This window comes from Notolabrus celidotus, chromosome 17 (genome assembly GCF_009762535.1).
Source record: "Notolabrus celidotus isolate fNotCel1 chromosome 17, fNotCel1.pri, whole genome shotgun sequence".
Taxonomy (NCBI): domain Eukaryota; kingdom Metazoa; phylum Chordata; class Actinopteri; order Labriformes; family Labridae; genus Notolabrus; species Notolabrus celidotus.
This window is the reverse complement of record NC_048288.1, coordinates 31117768-31138619: the sequence shown is the minus strand read 5'-3', so window position 1 is coordinate 31138619 and position 20852 is coordinate 31117768. Positions and strand designations below refer to the sequence as shown.

The window sequence follows — 20852 nt, the reverse complement described above, 5'->3', positions numbered from 1 at the left end:
ATCAGACTGAGTCCTGTCTGGAAGATGGGACTGGATCTGATCCTGGTCTTGATGTTGGGTCTTTGTTAATAATAGAACATAGAGTAACATATATTGTGATTTTGTGTAATATAAAGATTGACAGAGCACTTTAAATTCTGTAAATTCTGAAATAAAAGTTTTATTTTCAAGCTCTAATTGACAGCTTTAGCATTAAATCTTTATAATGAAACACCTTTGAGAAGTGAAATATTAAACTGAAGATTTCAGCAACATGAACCGAGTGTTTGGGAAACTCTGCCGACTCATGTGCCAGCACGACCACAAAGTTCCTCCATTTCTCATGACTAATCCTCCAGTTATGGAACCAGAGTCCTGTTTATATTTTGAAGTTAGGTTTCACGGACTAAGATCTGAGACGTGGTGAAGACTCAACAGAAAAGCACATTTCAGACGCCGGGGACCTTGGTGCTCCTCTTTGGTCTGACAAGTCACAGAGGTACATCAGAGACAGAAAACCAGACATCGTTTGCAGTTTTTGTCCATTTGTTTCATCGTTTTATTTTTGCCATCTCCAGTCAGGTGACAAAGGCCTCGAGTGAACAAAAAGTTTGCAACTCTACCACCCTCCCCATCCCGATCGAGTCCCTCAAAAGAAACACACGCCTCACTGCAAACCGCCTCCCACATTTCGTAGGCCCACACCGCTACACACTCATGCCTCTCTAAACAAAATATAACACTCCTTTTGTATTGGGGGGGGGGGGGGGGGGGGGGATAGCCGGGGCAGGTCCGACTGCCTCGGCGGACAAGAGGTGTGAGTGCACTGAACGCTCACGCCTCCCAAACTTCTACACAGACAAGAGACTGGCATCACGAGGGTTAATCACTGAAGTTTGCTTCTGTTCTTCATAGAGGGGGGAGAAAAAAAAATAAAGACTTCTCTTTTCTTGGTTTTAGAGGTTTGACATGCTGCGGTGGACCTCAAGTGCTCTTAAGTGCTAGCCACCATCATTCCCAGTGATTAGGAGAAAAACGGACCTCGTCACACTCAATCCACTCGGGACCCAGAGCACGGGCCATGCTGGAAAGCGGTATGGCTGCTAGAGGGACGACCTACGCCAGAATTTAGTATCTACAGGGGAAACCCTCCCTCCCCACAGCTTTAATAACTCAAACACTGCCCCCTCCCTCCCGTCCCCTTCCCTCTAAAAGGCTTCAGACCTGCTATATTCAAGAATATAAAAAATAATCATACAAAAGCTGAATCCCGTTGTTATTTAAACATTCAGGAATGTGAGTGGCAAAACCAACACGTTGAAGGCAAAAATAAGCAGGAATGAGCAACTGATCATTATTTTTGAAGTTGTTTTATATAAAGTAGATCGTTACCAAACAAAACCTCAGGGATCAGAGAGGACCACGCAGCGAGCTGCAGAGGAACGCTCCCAACAGCAAATGGAAAAGAGAAACGAAAAGGGGGAGGAGAAAAAAAATAAAACATAAGATCAATGATGAGAGAAATCACAACAGAATGATTGAGGTTGTCTGTGAAGGCCGACGCTTTGGTGACAGAACCAATGAGAATGCAAGAGACTGGTTGTGGGTGGTGCTTGTTGCCTGGGCAGCAAAGTCCGTCTCCCTATTTGTTGGCCAGGACCTTGGTAGCGACAGCACATTCCTCCCCCATGGCAGAAATCACGGTGACCTGCAGGGAGACCAAAACACGCCGGAGTCAGTCATCTGAAACTTCAACCACAGCTCTGACGTCCTCACTACGACGTATAGAGTCAACACAAACACAGATGATAACTCAGACGCCCTCACCATGAACTCCTCTCCAGCTTCAAACTTTGACTCGATTTCCCTGCCCACATCGCTGTCAGGGACGCGCAGATCCTCTCTGATGTCACCGTTGTCGCTCATCAAGGACATGTAGCTTTCATTGATGTTCACCAACTACAGAGAGGGGAGGAGACACAGTGAGAACACTTCCTGCTTTCATTTCTGTTCATCTGCTGCAGAGAAAATCCATCAATCTAACTCTCATCCAAACTAAGGTCGTACAAACGGGAGTGGGATTCTGATATTTTACTGGTTGGATTACTTAAACCAGCATTTTCCACATGCTTTCATTACACCATCTTCAGTTAGAGGCAGACCGAGGTAAAGGTTTAGTCCTTCCTGTTCATGGCAGTCAAAGCTGGAGGGACAAACCTTGGTCCACTTGTTTCTAACAACTTCCTGAAAATGTGTTCACCAGGTGACCTCATGATGAGACTCAGCAGCAAGTATCTTCAGGATGGAGATTACACAAGCAGGCTAAAACTACTGAGTCCTACAGAAGAGGATTAGAGTCACTGAAAAACACTTTTTTTGGAGGACAGACGAGGAAACATTTTTCCCTCCAGTGTATGAAGTCAGAATTCTGAGATCAAATTTAGAATTCTGATGAATCCAGTTTAGAATTTTGAGATAAGTCAGGATTCTGAGAGCAAAGTCAATTTAGAGATGGATCAAAGTCTGAATTCTGAGATGGATCAAAATCAGAATTCTGAGATGGATCAAAGTCAGAATTCTGAGATGGATCAAAGTCGGAATTCTGAGATGGATCAAAGTATGAATTCTGAGATGGATCAAAATCAGAATTCTGAGATGGATCAAAGTCGGAATTTTGAGATGGATCAAAGTATGAATTTAAAGATGGATCAAAATCAGAATTCTGAGATGGATCAAAATCAGAATTCTAAGATGGATCAAAGTCTGAATTCTGAGATGGATCAAAGTCTGAATTCTGAGATAGATCAAAGTATGAATTCTGAGATGGATCAAAATCAGAATTCTGAGATGGATCAAAGTCTGAATTCTGAGATGGATCAAAGTCTGAATTCTGAGATGGATCAAGTTCAGAATTCTGAGATGGACCAAAGTCTGAATTCTGAGATGGACCAAAGTCTGAATTCTGAGATGGATCAAAGTCTGAATTCTGAGATGGATCAAAGTCTGAATTCTGAGATGGATCAAGTTCAGAATTCTGAGATGGATCAAAGTCTGAATTCTGAGATGGACCAAAGTCTGAATTCTGAGATGGATCAAAGTCTGAATTCTGAGATGGACCAAAGTCTGAATTCTGAGATGGATCAAAGTCAGAATTCTGAGATGGATCAAAGTCTGAATTCTGAGATGGATCAAAGTCTGAATTCTGAGATGGACCAAAGTCTGAATTCTGAGATGGATCAAAGTCTGAACTCTGAGATGGATCAAAATCAGAATTCTGAGATGGATCAAAGTCGGAATTCTGAGATGGATCAAAGTCTGAATTCTGAGATGGATCAAGTTCAGAATTCTGAGATGGATCAAAGTCAGAATTCTGAGATGGATCAAAGTCTGAATTCTGAGATGGATCAAGTTCAGAATTCTGAGATGGATCAAGTTTAAAATTCTGAGATGGATCAAGTTTAGAAATCTGAGATAGATCAAAGTCTGAATTCAAGGGAAAATTTGGAATTCTGAGATCAATTTTAGAATTCTGATGGATGAAGTTTAGAATTTTGAGACAGATCAGTCGAAATTGTGAGATTACATTCAGAATTCTGAGAGATCAAGGTCTGAATTCGGACAGAGATCATATTCAAAATTCTGAGATCAAAGCCGGGATTCTGACTTTCCCCCTCAGAATTAAAAAAATTAAAAGTGACACCGTGGCAAACAAATGGCGCCCGTGTCTTTGCTGTCTATTCCCCCTCCTCCCTCTGGATCACATCCATAGAATCCTTTAAGAAGTTACTCAACACATTAGAACAGAAGAGCCTTATCATTACCTTCAATCTGAGGTCTATGGTTGTTTGTTTATGGCTTTGTTTACCATTATTCTTCCTGTGCCTGTAAAGCACTTTGTAACAACTTAAAATTCATGTATTTTGCTGAGCCACTCAAAATGTATGTTTTTCAGCGTCCCCCGTCCTCTCCAGTGGAGTTCTCACACGACATTCAGAATAACAGCTGAACTCCACGCTGAAGAGAAGCTGGCACATGATCGAACAGGGTAACACACCCTGTGGTTAATTGTTGTGACACATGTATGAAGGAGCGTTCCAGAGATGTCTGAACCACGTGCGTACCTGGTAGTCTATCCTCTTAATGGAGGGAACATCCATGTTGTGGGTGGAGGGGCACATATCTTCATGCTTCTTGTTGGTGAAGATGTCGATGCCAACCATGTTAACCTGCAGAGGAAGGTTTTGTTTACTCAATGTGATGTCAAGCATTAAAGAACCTCAGCTGAGAAGATCTATGCAGGTAACAAAACAAGACATGAGGGTTCTAAAGCGGCACAGAGTATCTCAATTAATACGCCCCATAACTGTCAAACTGAGAGGTGTCCTCAGGGCATAATTGCCCCGTTAGTAACAATGACGAAGCACTTTGACATGTGTCTTGAAGTGACACCTCCCATGTTGGACAGGTATGTGGCATGAGTAATAAACAAGATAGAAATATTGTTGTCATGTTTCAGGAATCCTTCACTAATCCTCGTGTGAGGAATTCCCCTGTTGGGTCAGTTTTGGCCCCACATGAGTAAAAAGCGGCGCCTCTGATCCCTTCGTTGAAGTGCTTTCTGCTCAGAATTCTCTCCCTGCTTTCATTCATAAACTCAAACGCATCACTCGTTCAGACACTATGCTGTGAAAAATGTAAAAATAGAGGCTTCTGTGGCAGCTAGCCACTTACTCTGACACCTACCTCCAGCGGGAGAGTCACACATTCACAACTACAATGTAGAGATAGTCGATCTTAAGGCTGATGGTCTCGTTCATAAAGAGTCAACCGTTTTATTTCTTGTCTGTTTTGTAATCTAACTCTTCACACAGAGGTGTTAACTCCTTTAGTGCTCTGATTATCAATCACTGACTTTGAATATAAAAGCTTCTCTGAAAGGTAAGGTGATAAAAACAGGAGAGTATTCTACAACTTCCTGAGCTGTGATCTCTGAAAAGGTGAAGACTAATTAGTAAACAGAGAGGGAACCCCTCTGTGTGAACATGTCTCACAGGGTAAAGTCCAGGAGGCAGCCCTGTGGTGTTTGAAGAAAAAGATAAGGAGACATGACTTCACTACTCCCAGTCTAAAATCTACCCGTGTTTTAGGCGTGTTTTTTTTACCTTAGCATGTCCGTGCTTGCCGGTCTTGGAGGTGGACATCTCCACAATTTTGCAGGGACGTCCCTTCAGCACCACGTAGCCGTTCTTACGCAGAGCAGAACACTGCATGGGGTAAGTGGCGGAGGCGCCAGACTCACCGGTCGTGAAGTCAAGATCAGGATCTGCCATGGTGCAACGGGTGTGGGACACTGAAACAGGCATTTCAGATGGTTGATTGTCAAACACCAAACACTTAAAACTGATGAAAACTTCAAATTAAATAAGCTCTCAATGTCCAAAGAAACGCAGGGCTGATGTCTCTGAGTAAACAATCCAACAACAAGCTGTTTTATGAAGGTTGTGTCAAAACAAAAAAGGGGTTGGCACCGTCTGCCTCAGAGAGAAGGTGAGTCACAACATGTATGAATCAACGCAAAGGGAGAACTGGGAGTTGACGACCAAATAAAAACAAACACAGCCAACCTCGGGTTTTAACTCCACGTGATCGAGCTGCAGTTTGAGGTGTTCACACGGCAGCTAACATGACTTAAAGGGCGGCTACGCGCATTTCTATCCAAACTCGGGCACCTTGAAGCAAAGATGACGCTCCACTGAAAAACCTCACAGACAGGACGGGAGAGCTGGACCAATACAGAGGTAAAATATGTGGGATGTGTTTTAGGAAAGGGTGCATGCAGTCTGGAGTGTTTACAGTTATACAGCACAGTTTGCAGGAGACTGTTTGACTACTGTAGTTTGTTACTCCTGCAAAGAACAATCATGTAGTTGCTTTGAGGTCAATTATGAACGTAAATCTTAATATTTTTAATAAAGAGTCCATGCACAATTAAGAGCATCAGGTCTCCAAGAATATTTTACATATTGAATCAAATTATTACTGTAAAACATCCCTACAGATATTAAAACAACTTTATATAACTTTTTAAATGTGCTGTTGTGTTGATTTGCCTGCCTGTGTTTTGTTAGTCTTGATATTGTCTACCTGTGTTTTGCTATTCTTGATATTGTCTGCCTGTGTTTTGCTAGTCTTGATATTGTCTGCCTGTGTTTTGTTAGTCTTGATATTGTCTGCCTGTGTTTTGCTATTCTTGATATTGTCTGCCTGTGTTTTGCTAGTCTTGATATTGCCTGCCTGTGTTTTGTTAGTCTTGATATTGTCTGCCTGTGTTTTGTTAGTCTTGATATTGTCTGCCTGTGTTTTGCTATTCTTGATATTGTCTGCCTGTGTTTTGCTAGTCTTGATATTGCCTGCCTGTGTTTTGTTAGTCTTGATATTGTCTACCTGTGTTTTGCTAGTCTTGATATTGTCTGCCTGTGTTTTGTCAGTCTTGATATTGTCTGTGTTTTGTTGGCCTTGATATTGTCTACCTGTGTTTTGCTATTCTTGATATTGTCTGCCTGTGTTTTGCTAGTCTTGATATTGTCTGCCTGTGTTTTGTTAGTCTTGATATTGTCTGCCTGTGTTTTGTTAGTCTTGATATTGTCTGCCTGTGTTTTGTTAGTCTTGATATTGTCTGCCTGTGTTTTGCTAGTCTTTATATTGTCTGCCTGTGTTTTGTTAGTCTTGATATTGTCTGCCTGTGTTTTGTTGGTCTTGATATTGTCTGCCTGTGTTTTGCTAGTCTTTATATTGTCTGCCTGTGTTTTGTTGGTCTTGATATTGTCTGCCTGTGTTTTGTCAGTCTTGATATTGTCTGTGTTTTGTTGGTCTTGATATTGTCTGCCTGTGTTTTGTCAGTCTTGATATTGTCTGTGTTTTGTTGGTCTTGATATTGTCTGCCTGTGTTTTGCTAGTCTTTATATTGTCTGCCTGTGTTTTGTTAGTGTTGATATTGTCTGCCTGTGTTTTGCTAGTCTTGATATTGTCTGCCTGTGTTTTGCTAGTCTTGATATTGTCTGCCTGTGTTTTGTTAGTCTTGATATTGTCTGCCTGTGTTTTGTTAGTCTTGATATTGTCTGCCTGTGTTTTGTAATTGTCCATCATCTGATTTGTAGCTGTGAGGTTTTAAAGTCTTATTGTGTCTGTGTTGTATAGATACCTTCTTGGGACTTCAGATGAATACAGCGCATTCACATTGATACTCAATACATTAATGTTGATTAATGTTGCATTGTCCAAACTCAATAAATCAATGAAAATGAAAAGAAACAGTGGTTCAGACAACCAGTAACACCACCAAGCCCTTTAAAGAGACTACCTTAAAAGGTCTTGAGAAAATGTATTTTTACTCCAACATGGCTGAATTCCAAATTTAACATTTATGTCCCATCTAACAGCTAATTTGGATACAAACTCCTTAAACACCATTAAACTGCACAGTACACTGAAGTCTCGCTCAGTGCGCTGCATGTAGAACAAACTTACTCCAAATATCGCGAGATTTCATAAAGTGGCAGCCTCATGATGCGCTTTATCCAAATCTCGTGAATAAAGTCACAGAATGGACCCAGCAGAGGAACAACATGTGAAAACAACAAACTACGGAGTCAACACGAGGCTGGAGGGTCACTAATAACGGGCTTTGAGAGGTTAGCTGGCCTTCAGGTGATCAGTGCAAGCAGATAACGGGAGCCAATAATAAAGGGTCCAAATGGCAGAAATGTGTGTATTTAACATTTTAAGACATAAAGAGTATTTGTTAAATAAACAGACTCTGCTGGGGTCACTATAAAAGGCTGAGAGGGGTGTTATCAGCCAACATGCTGCTCTCTCTGTGAGGACCGTTATCCGGGGAGCTAATAGGATGCTAAGTCATGCTAGCGGTCCATTCAGATCCGTCCAGATTTAAGACTCCTGCTCGGTCTGCGGGTCCAGCTCAGAGTCCTGTTCCCTCTTTATGAAGATTAAACCTCCAGAGAGAGAAAGTCCTCTGATTCTGGTTCTAACAGGGTGAGGATGACATGATGAGACTCCCACCGGCCGCGCCGCTGAAGGCCGCATGTCCCTTTGATTCAGCCCGCTGCTGTTAGCTGAGACACGGACACCCACACCCTGCCCTGCCGCCGAAAACCTCCAACCAGGAATCAAACAACCACTTCCACATCTCCTCAGAACCCCACGCAGCTACTCTACTACCTCAGAATCCAGCAGCAGGTCACTTAAATACCCGCAGAGTCCACCGTTTATCCCCCCCAAGGCAGAAACACGCGCCATGCCACACTTACCTTCCAAGAAAAAGAGGACCGAGAGTGCGCAGGCGCGGCCAACTTACTGCAGCATCCGTAGAGGAAGAAGGGAGGGGGGGTTTATGTGTTCCGGTCGGTGCCCGGCAGAAAGGGTTGCCAGGTCTGATGGGGTTGGCATACGAGGCAAACATGGCAACCAAACACTCCAGAACAAGGTCAGAACAGGTCTGAATTCTTCATCTGTTTCTATCTGGGTTTGGATTTCTTGTTTTAATTGATGTGTAGATATATCAGATTTAATTGGTATTAATTTGAATGTATTAATTCATAAGGAAGAGGATTAGGGCCACTGAAAAAAAAGGTCCAATATAAATTTTATTATCCTTCTGAGATTAAAGTCAGAATTTTGACTTTTTTTTCTCAGAATTCTGACTTTTTTAAAATATTAGTAATAAAAAAGATATACTGGACCTTAATTATTATTTTTATTTTTCAGTGGCCCTAAATGTGTTTTTTCTTAGCTTTAGTTTAGTATTTATATTTTAGTTTTAGTGATAAATGTTAGTTCATAGCCATCTTAGTGTTATTAAAACTAGAGCTAATAAATGTGAATTAAATTTTACTTTTTTTTTGCTCAGAGTTCATGCATATTTTGTATTTTATATATGACCCAAAATCATTGGCACACTTTACAATTGTCATTAGGACATATTGATGTTTGCAATTCATTTAATTTAATAAAAATAAAGTATTGAAACTGAAAACCTGTACCTTTCCTTGTGCAAAATGTATGTTCATCTTAAATTTGATGCTAGCAACACCTTTAAAAAAAACTGTAACAGGGGCAACAAAACCTGGGAAAAGTTTTGTAATACAAAAAAAAAAAAAACCTGGAGGAAGATCTCCAAACTAATGAGGTTACTGATCAACAGGTTAGTCACATGACTGGGTATAAAAATGACACTCCAGAGAGGCTGAGTCTCTCTGCATTAATCACAGACATGACTCTGTAGTGGAAGTCACTGCATTAAAAACAGACATGACTCTGTAGTGGAAGTCACTGCATTAAAAACAGACATGACTCTGTAGTGGAAGTCACTGCATTAAACACAGACATGACTGCAGTGGAAGTCACTGCATTCAAAACAGACATGACTCTGTAGTGGAAGTCACTGCATTCAAAACAGACATGACTCTGTAGTGGAAGTCACTGCATTAAAAACAGACATGACACTGTAGTGGAAGTCACTGCATTAAAAACAGACATGACTGTAGTGGAAGTCACTGCATTAAAAACAGACATGACTGTAGTGGAAGTCACTGCATTAAAAACAGACATGACTGTAGTGGAAGTCACTGCATTAATTGCTGTGAAAGAACTGCTGTTAGTACAAAATAAATGAGTGATTAGTAAGTCTGTGTTTATAAGTTAATCAATCAGAAAATAACCAATAAATCAGGATATTTTTAGGCAAATTTGTCACAATTGCAAAGTCCATCTTCTTATATGTAAAAGTTTGCAGCTTTTGTAAGTTAAAATTCATGTTTTTAACAGTTTGTTTGTACAATGAGGGGTTCTGGGTTTTTTGTTCCATCTTTCTGACACATTTAGACTGAATAATGCTAAAAATAACTCATGGATATTATGGTTTGTCACCATAAGAAAGAAGTATGAACCATGAGGTCTGTCAGGTTGAAAGAAAACACAGGAGACTCTGGAGCCGGTGTTTTTGCTGTACAAGGAGAGGACATTTATTGTAGATTTTCAAACATCACAGATGTGTGTTACCAGACTGAGGTCGTCTTTTGACTGATTCCAGTGATTCAGACAAGGTGAAAACATACACTCACATGCATGTCACACACCTGTGCACACACCTGCTCATCTACACACACACACACACTCACACACACTCACAGGCTGACAGCCATACATACGTTCACAGTCTTGATACGTACAAAAATTGAAATACAAATACAAATAATACCACGATAAAAACATTGTATCTTTTTTTAGAAATTCTTATAGCTATGTTCTCTATTCTGTAGAAAGACAACTAAGCTTTAACAAGTGAACATTATTTTTTGTCTTTCCCTTAAATGATCAGTATGATATCATCATAACGAAAATTCTTACAGTATATATATCTTTAATCTATGGTTCTCAAACTGACCCCGCCTCCTGACCTTTATTCACAGGGTGCTGATTACTGCTAACATCCTGCTCATGTCAAAGGCTTCAGCCGGCCTTTAAAGCGGCATCGCTTGCACTTATCACATCCTTAAAGACCAACTAAAAAGAAGAGAAAATCAAGTAAAGGATGAACACTTCTCCCTCACATCCAGGGACCGCCACTGAACCCAGTCAAAAATAGAAAACATCATTCAAAGTGATGCTGAGGTCCGGTCCCGCTGTGTACAAATTTGACCCATCTGGCTGTAGCTTGTGAGAAAAAGCCCAGATGCTAAGATAACGATGCTAACTTTCACTTTACAGCTCAGCGCGGTGAGCAAAGTTTCTTATCGTCCGGCTTGTACAGATAGATCAGTCAGTGTATTGCCTTAAAATGTACAATTCATAACAAGTGACGACAGGTAAAACATGTATGTCACCATGCAAAAATGCACAACGAAACAAACAGAGGTGGACTGTGACGGAGAAAAACTTGGAGTTCACCAAGTCAACCAAAAAAAAAAAAATCTCCAATCTGAGAGAAACTACAGAACGGACAGATTTTACAGAAGTGTGGTAAAAAAACGCCAGACTGCTTTGAATCTTTTTCCTCACCTGCGCTGCAAAGTCTGCCCTGAACATCAAAGTGAGTATTTACACAGGTGTGGTGTACACAGAACAGCAGGGACAGGAAGAGGTGGAGAGAACAAAGGGCAGTGGTTGTAGAAACTTCCAGAAGTTGGCAACTACTCTACAGCCAAGTTCTTTTTTTTTGTGAGAAACGATGTGAAGATTTTGTTTTCGTGTTGCTGTTGCAGCAATAATACAATATCTACAAGCTCCCCTTCCCCTATTAGCAGAACACCAGGACAAAGTGGCCGCAGTAGCTGTGCAGCATCCTCAATGACAAGTGTAGAACGTCTGGTTCCCCCGCGACGCCGCTAACCGCTTGTTTGTAGTATTTTTCTTTTCTAATAGGGGACAGACACAGAAGGTGTTTGAGCAGAAGCAGCACTCGTAATGAGTGTTCACACTGTGAGCAACACTGTCATCAACTCACAGCAGGTCCATTCATCTCCTACAGATAGAGTAATGATCAAGAAACAACACGGATGTCTGGAACAGTTTTACACAGTGAGCCGATTCTGGTGTAGCCCTATTTTGTTGCATGAGGAAACAACTGACAGCGCAGAGGAGACATCTATTCGTTTTTGCTACAAGATGTTAGTCTAGAAAACATCCGATGAGTTTTAAAAAACAGGTCGTCACTATCAGAGGTGGTCCAGATGAGGAGAACTACACAGACCAACATTTAGCCAGTTAAAGGATGACTTCCACATGTTGCTGGCTGATTTAGAAGAGCTCAAAACTGGCGAGTGTCCACGCGTAGCTGTGTTTGTAAAGATTACTGTTCATACTTTTCTGGGAGTTTTAAAACTGATGATATTGTGACAGATTTGGGGGATAAAAGTGACTCAGCGTATGAAGCAGCTCCTGCAGCCTGCAGCCATGAACCAGGCCTGCGGTATTCACCACTGTGGTCACATTGACACAGGACTTCCACCAGATCTGTCTCTGATCCGAGCAGGACCACTGGACATCCAGAGTCAAGAATTCTCCTCCTCCTCTCCTCCTCCATGTTGTCTTTCTGGTCCTCTGAAAACCTCTGACCTGTTGACTCCAGGCCTGGCTCCGCTCATCATGACTTTGGTTTGTTGTTGTAGTTAAGTGAAATACGATCTGGTGATAACACAGAGTGTTTTATTCTGAAAATTAACCGGATGTTTTCATTTTGTTTTGGTGAAACCTGACTTCCTGTCCCACTCCATCTGCTCTGTTGAGATTGATGCGTTGTGCTCTGGCATCTGACCGGATCAGAGACGCAGTGGATCCAGTGGAAGTTAACACATTGACTGTAATAGAAACCTATCAGATCCGGTGCTGTGACGGATTAGAGACGGACAGGGACATGGATCTGGTGGAACTTTCCTTTTAGCTGCAGCATGCCTCTTCGTTTTCATTATTTCAGATAAGATGTTCGGTGCAATCGATTTTGGACACACGTCTCTATCATGGACCAGAGATTTCAACACATTTCTCTCATGATTGTCAGGTTACCGTTTAAATCACACAGCGAGGATGTGATTCGACGTCTGGAACTGCACGTCACTTTTGGTTTGAAGAAGGTGCTACAAATATAAACCATCTCTGGATCAAGAATCATGATAGAAAGGGGTGTGTTCCTTGTTTTGCTGTGTTCAATGTCTGTTAGCAGCTTTAAAATAGCGGATAATTAACCATGTGTCGAAAACGCCTCGTCATTTATTTCCGTTGCAATACCAGGAGTCACCACCGGGGAATGTTTGAATCCTGGCACATCGTAGACTTTGTGAAACATCGTCTCATTGGTTTTTAGAGAACTGTTTTGAAAGTGAAGTACGGCTACGACTAACACACCTCTCGGTCAGATCAGCCCAGCCGCTAATTATGCTAATTAGTGTATCTCTAACCCTTCCTATTATCTTAAAGGACGCTTAATAAAAAGTTCCACCCTCCTCGCAGTGTGTGTGAATAAATAAATCACCCACATACCAAAACCTGTTCCTGTACCAGGCTGTAAACATGTTTCATTCTGCTGTGAAGGCGGGCGTTTTAACATGGGGCTCTATGGGGACTCCTCTGCTTTTGGTTATAACCCCCAGTGGACACTCAAGGTACTGCAGTTTTGCTTCCGCTTCCATTTTCAACATCAGAGGCTATATCAAGACTCCACCCTCTTTGGCATGCTCTCTAACAGCTGGCCTATAAGAGGTAAGTGGGCTTTAAGGGAGGGGTGCCTTAAAGAGACAGGAGCAAGAGAGAGAACATTTTGAAAAGACGGGCATTGTGGATTTAAAAAATAAACTTTTTTTTGTACCTTTTCTTCTGCCATTGATGCTACTTTTAACCACCACAAATGTTAACCCACTACTTACTAAATGAAGTCTGATGTGCTGCAATAAACGTGGATTTTGCATCACCACTAAAAAGCAGAGTGGAAGGACAAATTGTACTCGCAGTGTGAACACCCTGTAAGAAATCAATAATGTGCTACACAGAGAACTTTTCTACAGCTTCCCATTCACACAAATGGGGAAGTCAAAGGCTACTCGGCATGATGTCAGCGTCCTCTGAAGTCTGGATCCAAACTCTCTCGAACAACCATCCGAAAAATCCACATGGAAGGCGAAGGCATCGTCCACTGACTATGTATGGCGTCCCCTTTAGTCCAGCAGGCAGTGTAACCAATCAATGAGGCCTGTGGCGCCCCCTATAGTTGGAGGAGGGGACACACTCTTAGGGTCTAAGACTCCACCTCCAGGGACTCAAAAGTCTTTTTCAGCAGCTTGTTTTCCTCCGACATACACACATCGTAAACACACACAAAAACGCTGTCCACATCCCGTCATCCCGCCGTCCCTCCCTCCTGATGTCGGGCGATGCTCAGAGTGAAGAAGAGGAGGGTTGTGGGTGGAGGAGAAGGGTTACCAGTTCATCATGGAGCTTCTGTTGAGGGTCATGAAGAAGACTTGGCTGCTTCCTCCGGAGCGAACAGAGGCGAAGAAAACCTGCAGACAAGAGAAAACAGAGCCGTTTAGTCCAAACACTGATCTAATGAAGGTTTCACTGTGTGCAGAAATGTGCAGCTTCTATGCAGACGTGCAGCTCTCTCTAAAACCATCTGTCATCACCACCCCGCCAAACGGACCCCGCCTAATTTGGAAGTCAACATCAGTTATCCCAAATAGTGATGTGTCATGATCAGAAGCTGCGGCTCTGAGAGTCGATGCTTTATAGTGAATCAGAAGAGCCGGCTCACATCCAGAGAGAGCCGGCTCCCAGTTTGTTCCTTTCCCTGCTTAGCTCTCTGCGTGCTCAGCCCCAGCTCTGCTCACAGCAGAACTTTGTTTTGATTGGTCAGCATGGCGGCCATGCGGCCAATCACGTGTTCTGGTTCTGGTTTGGTTCTGGTTTGGCTTTGGTTCTGGTTCGGTTTTGGTTCTGGTTCGGTTCTGGTTCGGTTTTGGTTCTGGTTCGGTTCGGTTCTGGTTCGGTTTTGGTTCTGGTTCGGTTCTGGTTCGGTTCGGTATTGGTTCGGTTCTGGTTCGGTTCTGGTTCGGTTCTGGTTCGGTTCTGGTTTGGTTCTGGTTTGGTTCGGTTTTGGTTCTGGTTCGGTTTTGGTTCTGGTTCGGTACTGGTTCTGTTTTGGTTCTGGTTCGGTTCTGGTTCGGTTTTGGCTCTGGTTCGGTTCTGGTTTGGTTCTGGTTCGGTTCTGGTTCAGTTCGGTTTTGGTTCTGGTTCGGTACTGGTTCTGGTTCGGTTCTGGTTCGGTTCTGGTTCGGTTCTGGTTCGGTTCTGGTTCGGTCTGGTTCTGGTTCTGTTTGGTTCTGGTTCTGTTTGCATAACCCCCTAACCCTAATCCTAACCCTAACCCTAATCCTAATCCTAATCCTAACCCTAACCCTAACCCTAACCCTAATCCTAATCCTAATCCTAACCCTAACCCTAACCCTAACCCTAATCCTAATCCTAATCCTAGCCCTAACCCTAATCCTAACCCTAACCCTAACCCTAATCCTAGCCCTAACCCTAATCCTAACCTTAACCCTAACCCTAATCCTAATCCTAACCCTAACCCTAACCCTAACCTTAACCCTAACCCTAATCCTAACCCTAATCCTAACCCTAATCCTAACCCTAACCCTAATCCTATTCCTAACCCTAACCCTAATACTAATCCTAGCCCTAACCCTAATCCTAACCCTAACCCTAACCCTAATCCTAATCCTAACCCTAACCCTAACCCTAACCCTAATCCTAACCCTAATCCTAACCCTAATCCTAACCTTAACCCTAATCCTAACCCTAACCCTAACCCTAATCCTAACCCTAACCCTAATCCTAACCCTAACCCTAATCCTAACCCTAACCTTAACCCTAACCCTAATCCTATTCCTAACCCTCATCCTAACCCTAACCCTAATCCTAACCCTAACCCTAACCCTAATCCTAACCCTAATCCTAACCCTAACCCTAACCCTAATCCTAACCCTAACCCTAACCCTAACCCTAATCCTAACCCTAACCCTAACCCTAACCCTAATCCTAACCCTAACCCTAACCCTCATCCTAATCCTAACCCTAACCCTAATCCTAACCCTAACCCTAACCCTAACCCTAATCCTAACCCTAACCCTAACCCTAACCCTAACCCTAACCCTAACCCTAACCCTCATCCTAACCCTAATCCTAACCCTAATCCTAACCCTAATCCTAACCCTAACCCTAACCCTAACCCTAACCCTCATCCTAACCCTAACCCTCATCCTAACCCTAACCCTAATCCTAACCCTAACCCTAACCCTTATTAATATAGTAATATAGTTAATAATAGAACATAGAGTACGGTCTAGACCTGCTCTGTTTGGATAACGTTTGTTGGGATTTGGCGCTGTATAAATAAAGATTGATTGATAGACTAAGTTTAACACCAGATTAAAAGCTCTGACTGATCCCGTCTTTGTCTTCAGAAGTTAGGTTTTTGAATATAAGGGACTCAAATGTCCAGGTGTGTCAGACTCACCTTGTCGTTCCTCTCCGACAGGAACTTCAGTCGCTGAGCTCGCTTGTGCATGAAAACTCCGTCGAGGTGTCCCGTTTCCACGGAGCGGATCTCGATGGCCTTCTCTCCCCAGCCCATGATCTGGTTGGAGTGGATGTAGGCTGCAGGGACAGGAGGGGCACACACACACACACACACAAACACACACGCATATAAACCCACACACAAGGAAGCACACAGACAGGGATTGGGACAGGAGAAAACTCAGCACCAGTCTCACACCCAAGCCAGTCACACACAGAGGCCTCCCCCGCCTCACCTCCAGGAGGAGATTATTGCAGCAGTTTCTGACGGACTCCAGCGATCACGACCTCTGAGCTCTCTGCCTGAGGAGTGTTTTTAGGGAGTGAAGCGTAGCGCAGGATTGCTGGGTGTCCGTTGATTTTGATCAGTTTGATTTAAATGAATGATTCAGGAAGCATTGATCGATGCTCGCGGTGTGAGTCAAAGGAGACATGTTCACACAGATCCACGAACAAGCAGCTCAGTGTACGGTTAAATACAGCTTTGTTTCCTGGAGCTGCTTCATGTCCTCTGAATGAACGTTTGGGTTTCATTAGCAGCAGAAATTACTCCTTTGGAAGCGTGTGAAAGGAGAGCCAATCAGAAAACTTCAGGCTGATGTTTCTCCAGAAATCATGTAGACCAGGCTCGGACTACAGATTCAGACCCAGTTTGCTCCTCCTTATAATCAGTGAGGACATCTAGTCTGAAACCAGGGCTTGGTCCAGATAATAGATGGAAAGCGCTGCAGCTCTTACTATTACAGACTAGAACACCGGCTCCCAATAAAATCTAGACTAGTATTCAAAATCTTTCCTCCGACCCACAAAGCTCTTCATGCTCTGACACCTTTGTATCTTAAAGAGTTCATAGTGTCCTATTACCCCTCTAGAACAGTACGCTCCCAACCGCTCCCAACCGCAGGCCTGCTCGACTCTAAAAGTAGTATGGGAGGTCGAGCCTTCAGTTATCAGGCCCCTCTCCTTTGGAATCATCTTCCAATCAGGGTCCGGGAGGCAGACACCCTCTCTACTTTTAAGAGTAGGCTTCAAACTTTCCTTTTTGATAAAGCTTATAGTTAGAGCTGGATCAGGCTTGGACCAGGTCTTAGTTCTGCTGCTATAGGCTTAGACTGACACACTGGGATCCTGTCTTTCCCTCTCTCTCCTCTCTCTGCCTGTCTCTCACTTTAACTCTTCCTGTCCCATTAAAGTTACTAACCATAGACCTTTCTGGAGTCCCTGAGCTCCCTTGTCTCGTAGGTTCCTCTGGATCTCTGCTGTAGATTCCTTTTTTGGGGTCTGTGATTCATCCTTTCTTTCTTTCTTTCTTTCTTTCTTTCTTTCTTTCTTTCTTTCTTTCTTTCTTTCATTCTGTCTGTCTGTCTTTCCTTCTTTCTTTCTTCCTTCCCTCCTGCCTTCCTTCTTTCTTTCTTTTATTCCTTTTTCCTTTCATTCCTTCTTTCTTTCTTTCTCTCTTTGTTCTTTCCATGTTTCTTCATCCTTAATGTCTCCTTTTCTTATCCCGTCCTTTCCTTCTATCCTTTCCTTCACCATTTATTCTCCTCTTTTTCTTTCTTCTGGTCTCCCTCTCTTCTCTCTTTTCTTAGACCTTTCTGGAGTCCCTGAGCTCCCTTGTCTCGTAGGTTCCTCTGGATCTCTGCTGCTGTGGACGTGCCAGACTCCAGCTGCTACAACTACTACTATCCGTCTCCCCACTATCATCTCTCTCTCTCTCTTCATCTCCCTCTATCCCTCTCTCCAACACGGTCTCAGCAGATGTGTGTCTAACGTGAGTCTGGTCCTGCTGGAGGTTTCTGCCTGTTAAAGGAAGTTTGTCCTTGCCACTGTAACTTGCTAAATGCTGCAAAGTGCTCTGCTCATGGTGGATTAAGATGAGATCAGACTGAGTCCTGTCTGTAAGATGGGACTGGATCTGATCCTATCTGTACGGTCTAGACCGGCTCTGTTTGGAAAGAGTCTGAGGAGAACGTGTTGTGATTGATTGATATCTAAGTAAATGAACACATGACCTGTTTTGGGGTTTAGGTCTTGGTCAGTGAACCCCTTATAAACCAGCAGAGAGTTACCAAACCCCACATCTACAAAGTAGACTGTAGGGCGGAGCAAAGAGGTCGTAAACTGTCTTAAAGTCTGGAAGTCTGAGCCTGGTGTTACCGACTTTAAGGATGGTCATCAAAGCAACACGTTGAGCCAATTAGTGAGACATAAACTTGAAGCTGGAGGACATCTCGACGTACTTAACGACTGGGAAAAGGTCTGCAAAGAGGATCTGCTTTCCAATCACGTACCCCCCTCCTCTATCACAGAGAAAAAGTATGTTTGTGTATTTTCTTTCAGAGGAAGGGTACCGAGCAGCAGACGTTCTTCAGAGTGCGTGTGCAGAATTTAACGCTACGGCGATGCAGGGTTCGGTTCTTGGTTTGGTCTGAGGGACTGAGGCCGGGCTTGGCTGTGAGAAACTCTGGTCTGACAGTAAAACACACACAAACATGTCAACAGGAGATGATGTCCACACACAGAACACACACAGTAAACCAGCCACAGACACCGTCAGTCAAACATACATGTTTCATCGATCCGGGTATCGTACACTGACATCTGAGAATCAGAGCGAGAGCCGAATGGAAAAACACAGACGCTCCGATCGACTCGGATCATAAGATCCACGATCCATCCTTGATGTGCTCGAGTTTCCTCTCTGTGTGTGCTCTGACTGAGCGTGCTGCTAAATAATAGATCAGTTTAGATGCACTGTGCCCTGCGATCATCTCAGGCTAAACTTTGATCTCACTTTTTAGTCTCACAAATGTTTCTCACGCAATCAAGGATGAACGTCAGAACGGATGAGAAGTTCTTTTCTGAAACTTTTCTGAAGATCACAGCGAGACAGAACAAGAGGACAGAACTCCACAGAGCAAGACGAACAACACACAAGTATTTCCCCCAGTGCATAGAAATAGAGATACTGTGGAGAGAGGAGTGTGAAGAGGAGGAGATGCTGGGTGTGTGTGTCTGCATGAGGACTGTGGTGGGGTGGAGGGTAGAGGAGATGCTCTGTGGGACGTGTTGTTGTCAACTCATGCAGAAGATGGATGCTCAACACTTGACATTAAAGAAATACAATCTTCAGTTTTTGGGTTCAAATTCTTCAAATTGTTTCTCCTGTTAGGTGATGAAAAGTTAACACAAAGCCTCCATGTCTCTGTAGACGGTTTCACACTGAGTGTCGAGCGGTGATCGTTATATTGACAAATAATCAGTTTTAAGCACAAAGAAGAAGAAAACATCTGAAGCAGTCATGACTCTCAATAACTGCTGCTGACGATTACGTTTGTTGCTTCTGATCCTGCTTTAGTTCTTCGATCTATTTGAGCAGTTTTTCCTTATGCAGTGTGAAAAATCAAACATTTGGACTATAGTATGCTTTTACATCTTACAGCCTTGAATTTGACATTTTGTGCATCATCATTTTGTATTTTTGGGACCTGAAGTGACCAAGAGGAGGAGGCATGGGCAACCAAATGCTAGGCTTATGCTAAACGGTACGCTAGTCTGCTGCAGATCAACCATTTATATTTCATCATTGAACATAAGTTTTCTACCGCTTCACCACTAGAGGGGGCTGCAGCTCCAGTTAACGGCTACTGTTATAATGCTCTACTACCTGGATGCAAGCTAGCACAGTCTCAGCAGATGTGTGTCTACCATGAGTCTGGTCCTGCTGGAGGTTTCTGCCTGTTAAAGGAAGTTTGTCCTTGCCACTGTAACTTGCTAAATGCTGCAAAGTGCTCTGCTCATGGTGGATTAAGATGAGATCAGACTGAGTCCTGTCTGGAAGATGGGACTGGATCTGATCCGGTCTTGATGTTGGGTACATAAAGTCTCTAAAAGTAGTATGGGAGGTAGAGCCTTCAGTTATCAGGGCCCTCTCCTTTGGAATCATCTACCAGTCAGGGTCCGGGAGGCAGACACCCTCTCTACTTTTAAGAGTAGGCTTCAAACTTTCCTTTTTGATAAAGCTTATAGTTAGAGCTGGATCAGGCTTGGACCAGGTCTTAGTTATGCTGCTATAGGCTTAGACTGACACACTGGGATCCTGTCTTTCCCTCTCTCTCCTCTCTCTGCCTGTCTCTCACTTTAACTCTTCCTGTCCCATTAAAGTTACTAACCATAGACCTTTCTGGAGTCCCTGAGCTCTCTTGTCCCGTAGGTTCCTCTGGATCTCTGCTGTAGATCGACTTGATATTCAGCGTGTTTAACATTTTGAACACCTCAATTAGATCCGTAGATATTCAGTACTGTCAGTTATTTACATTGTGTTGTGAAGGAAAATTTGATTCAGGGGAAATTTTTTAATGATTAATCGATAATTGATCGTTAAAATTTCCAAAGATCAATCACGGAAAATACTTGAAATTTACATCCATAGTAGAGACTAAGTTTATGATCTGATTTCTAAAATAATCATCATGATCTGAAGATGAAACATGCAGGGAAGAAATCAACTTCTACACCTTTTTTTAGTCTGTGAGTGAACCCCCTGCTGGACGTTTGAGAGAATGCAGGTTTGGACACTTCACTGTTGATTTAATATTTATTATAATTTTCTGTATGTTGTTTCTTCTGCTTTTGCTGACATTATATGTATACCATAGTGTCATAGTTGTCACTATCACCATTACCTTGCTTTATGGTTTATTTATGACTCCTTGAGCTCCAGGACG

General features: G+C 42.9%; 2 protein-coding genes across 10 annotated transcripts in view; both read right to left on the bottom strand.

Moving 5' to 3' along the window:
- Positions 1–507: 507 nt before the first annotated feature.
- On the bottom strand, positions 508–8434 carry eif5a (eukaryotic translation initiation factor 5A). The gene is made up of 5 exons (XM_034706125.1): positions 8307–8434; positions 5142–5329; positions 4101–4205; positions 1807–1938; positions 508–1687 (listed from the first exon to the last, which is right to left on the bottom strand). Exons 2-5 carry the CDS (start codon positions 5307–5309, stop codon positions 1622–1624), a joined length of 471 nt encoding a protein of 156 aa, XP_034562016.1. The 5' UTR covers positions 5310–5329; positions 8307–8434; the 3' UTR covers positions 508–1621.
- A 1553-nt stretch (positions 8435–9987) lies between these two features.
- Positions 9988–20852, bottom strand: part of tnikb (TRAF2 and NCK interacting kinase b) — a 72772-nt gene continuing 61907 nt past the window's right edge. For all 9 annotated transcript variants that reach the window (XM_034706476.1, XM_034706474.1, XM_034706471.1 and 6 more), the window contains 2 exons: positions 16064–16203; positions 9988–14048 (listed from right to left, as the gene is read on the bottom strand). In XM_034706476.1, coding sequence (XP_034562367.1) covers positions 13965–14048; positions 16064–16203 — 224 coding nt within the window. In that variant the 3' untranslated portion in view covers positions 9988–13964. The remainder of the gene's footprint in view (positions 14049–16063; positions 16204–20852) is intronic.

Bases quoted from the DNA above. Each gene is read 5' to 3' on its own strand.
- eif5a (XM_034706125.1), bottom strand. From the start codon at position 5,309: ATGGCAGATCCTGATCTTGACTTCACGACCGGTGAGTCTGGCGCCTCC. The intron at 4,206-5,141 runs GTAAAAAAAACA...CTTCCTCTGCAG, and splicing joins GCAAGCACGGACATGCTAAG to GTTAACATGGTTGGCATCGA. The intron at 1,939-4,100 runs GTACGCACGTGG...CCCTCTCTGTAG, and splicing joins TTAAGAGGATAGACTACCAG to TTGGTGAACATCAATGAAAG.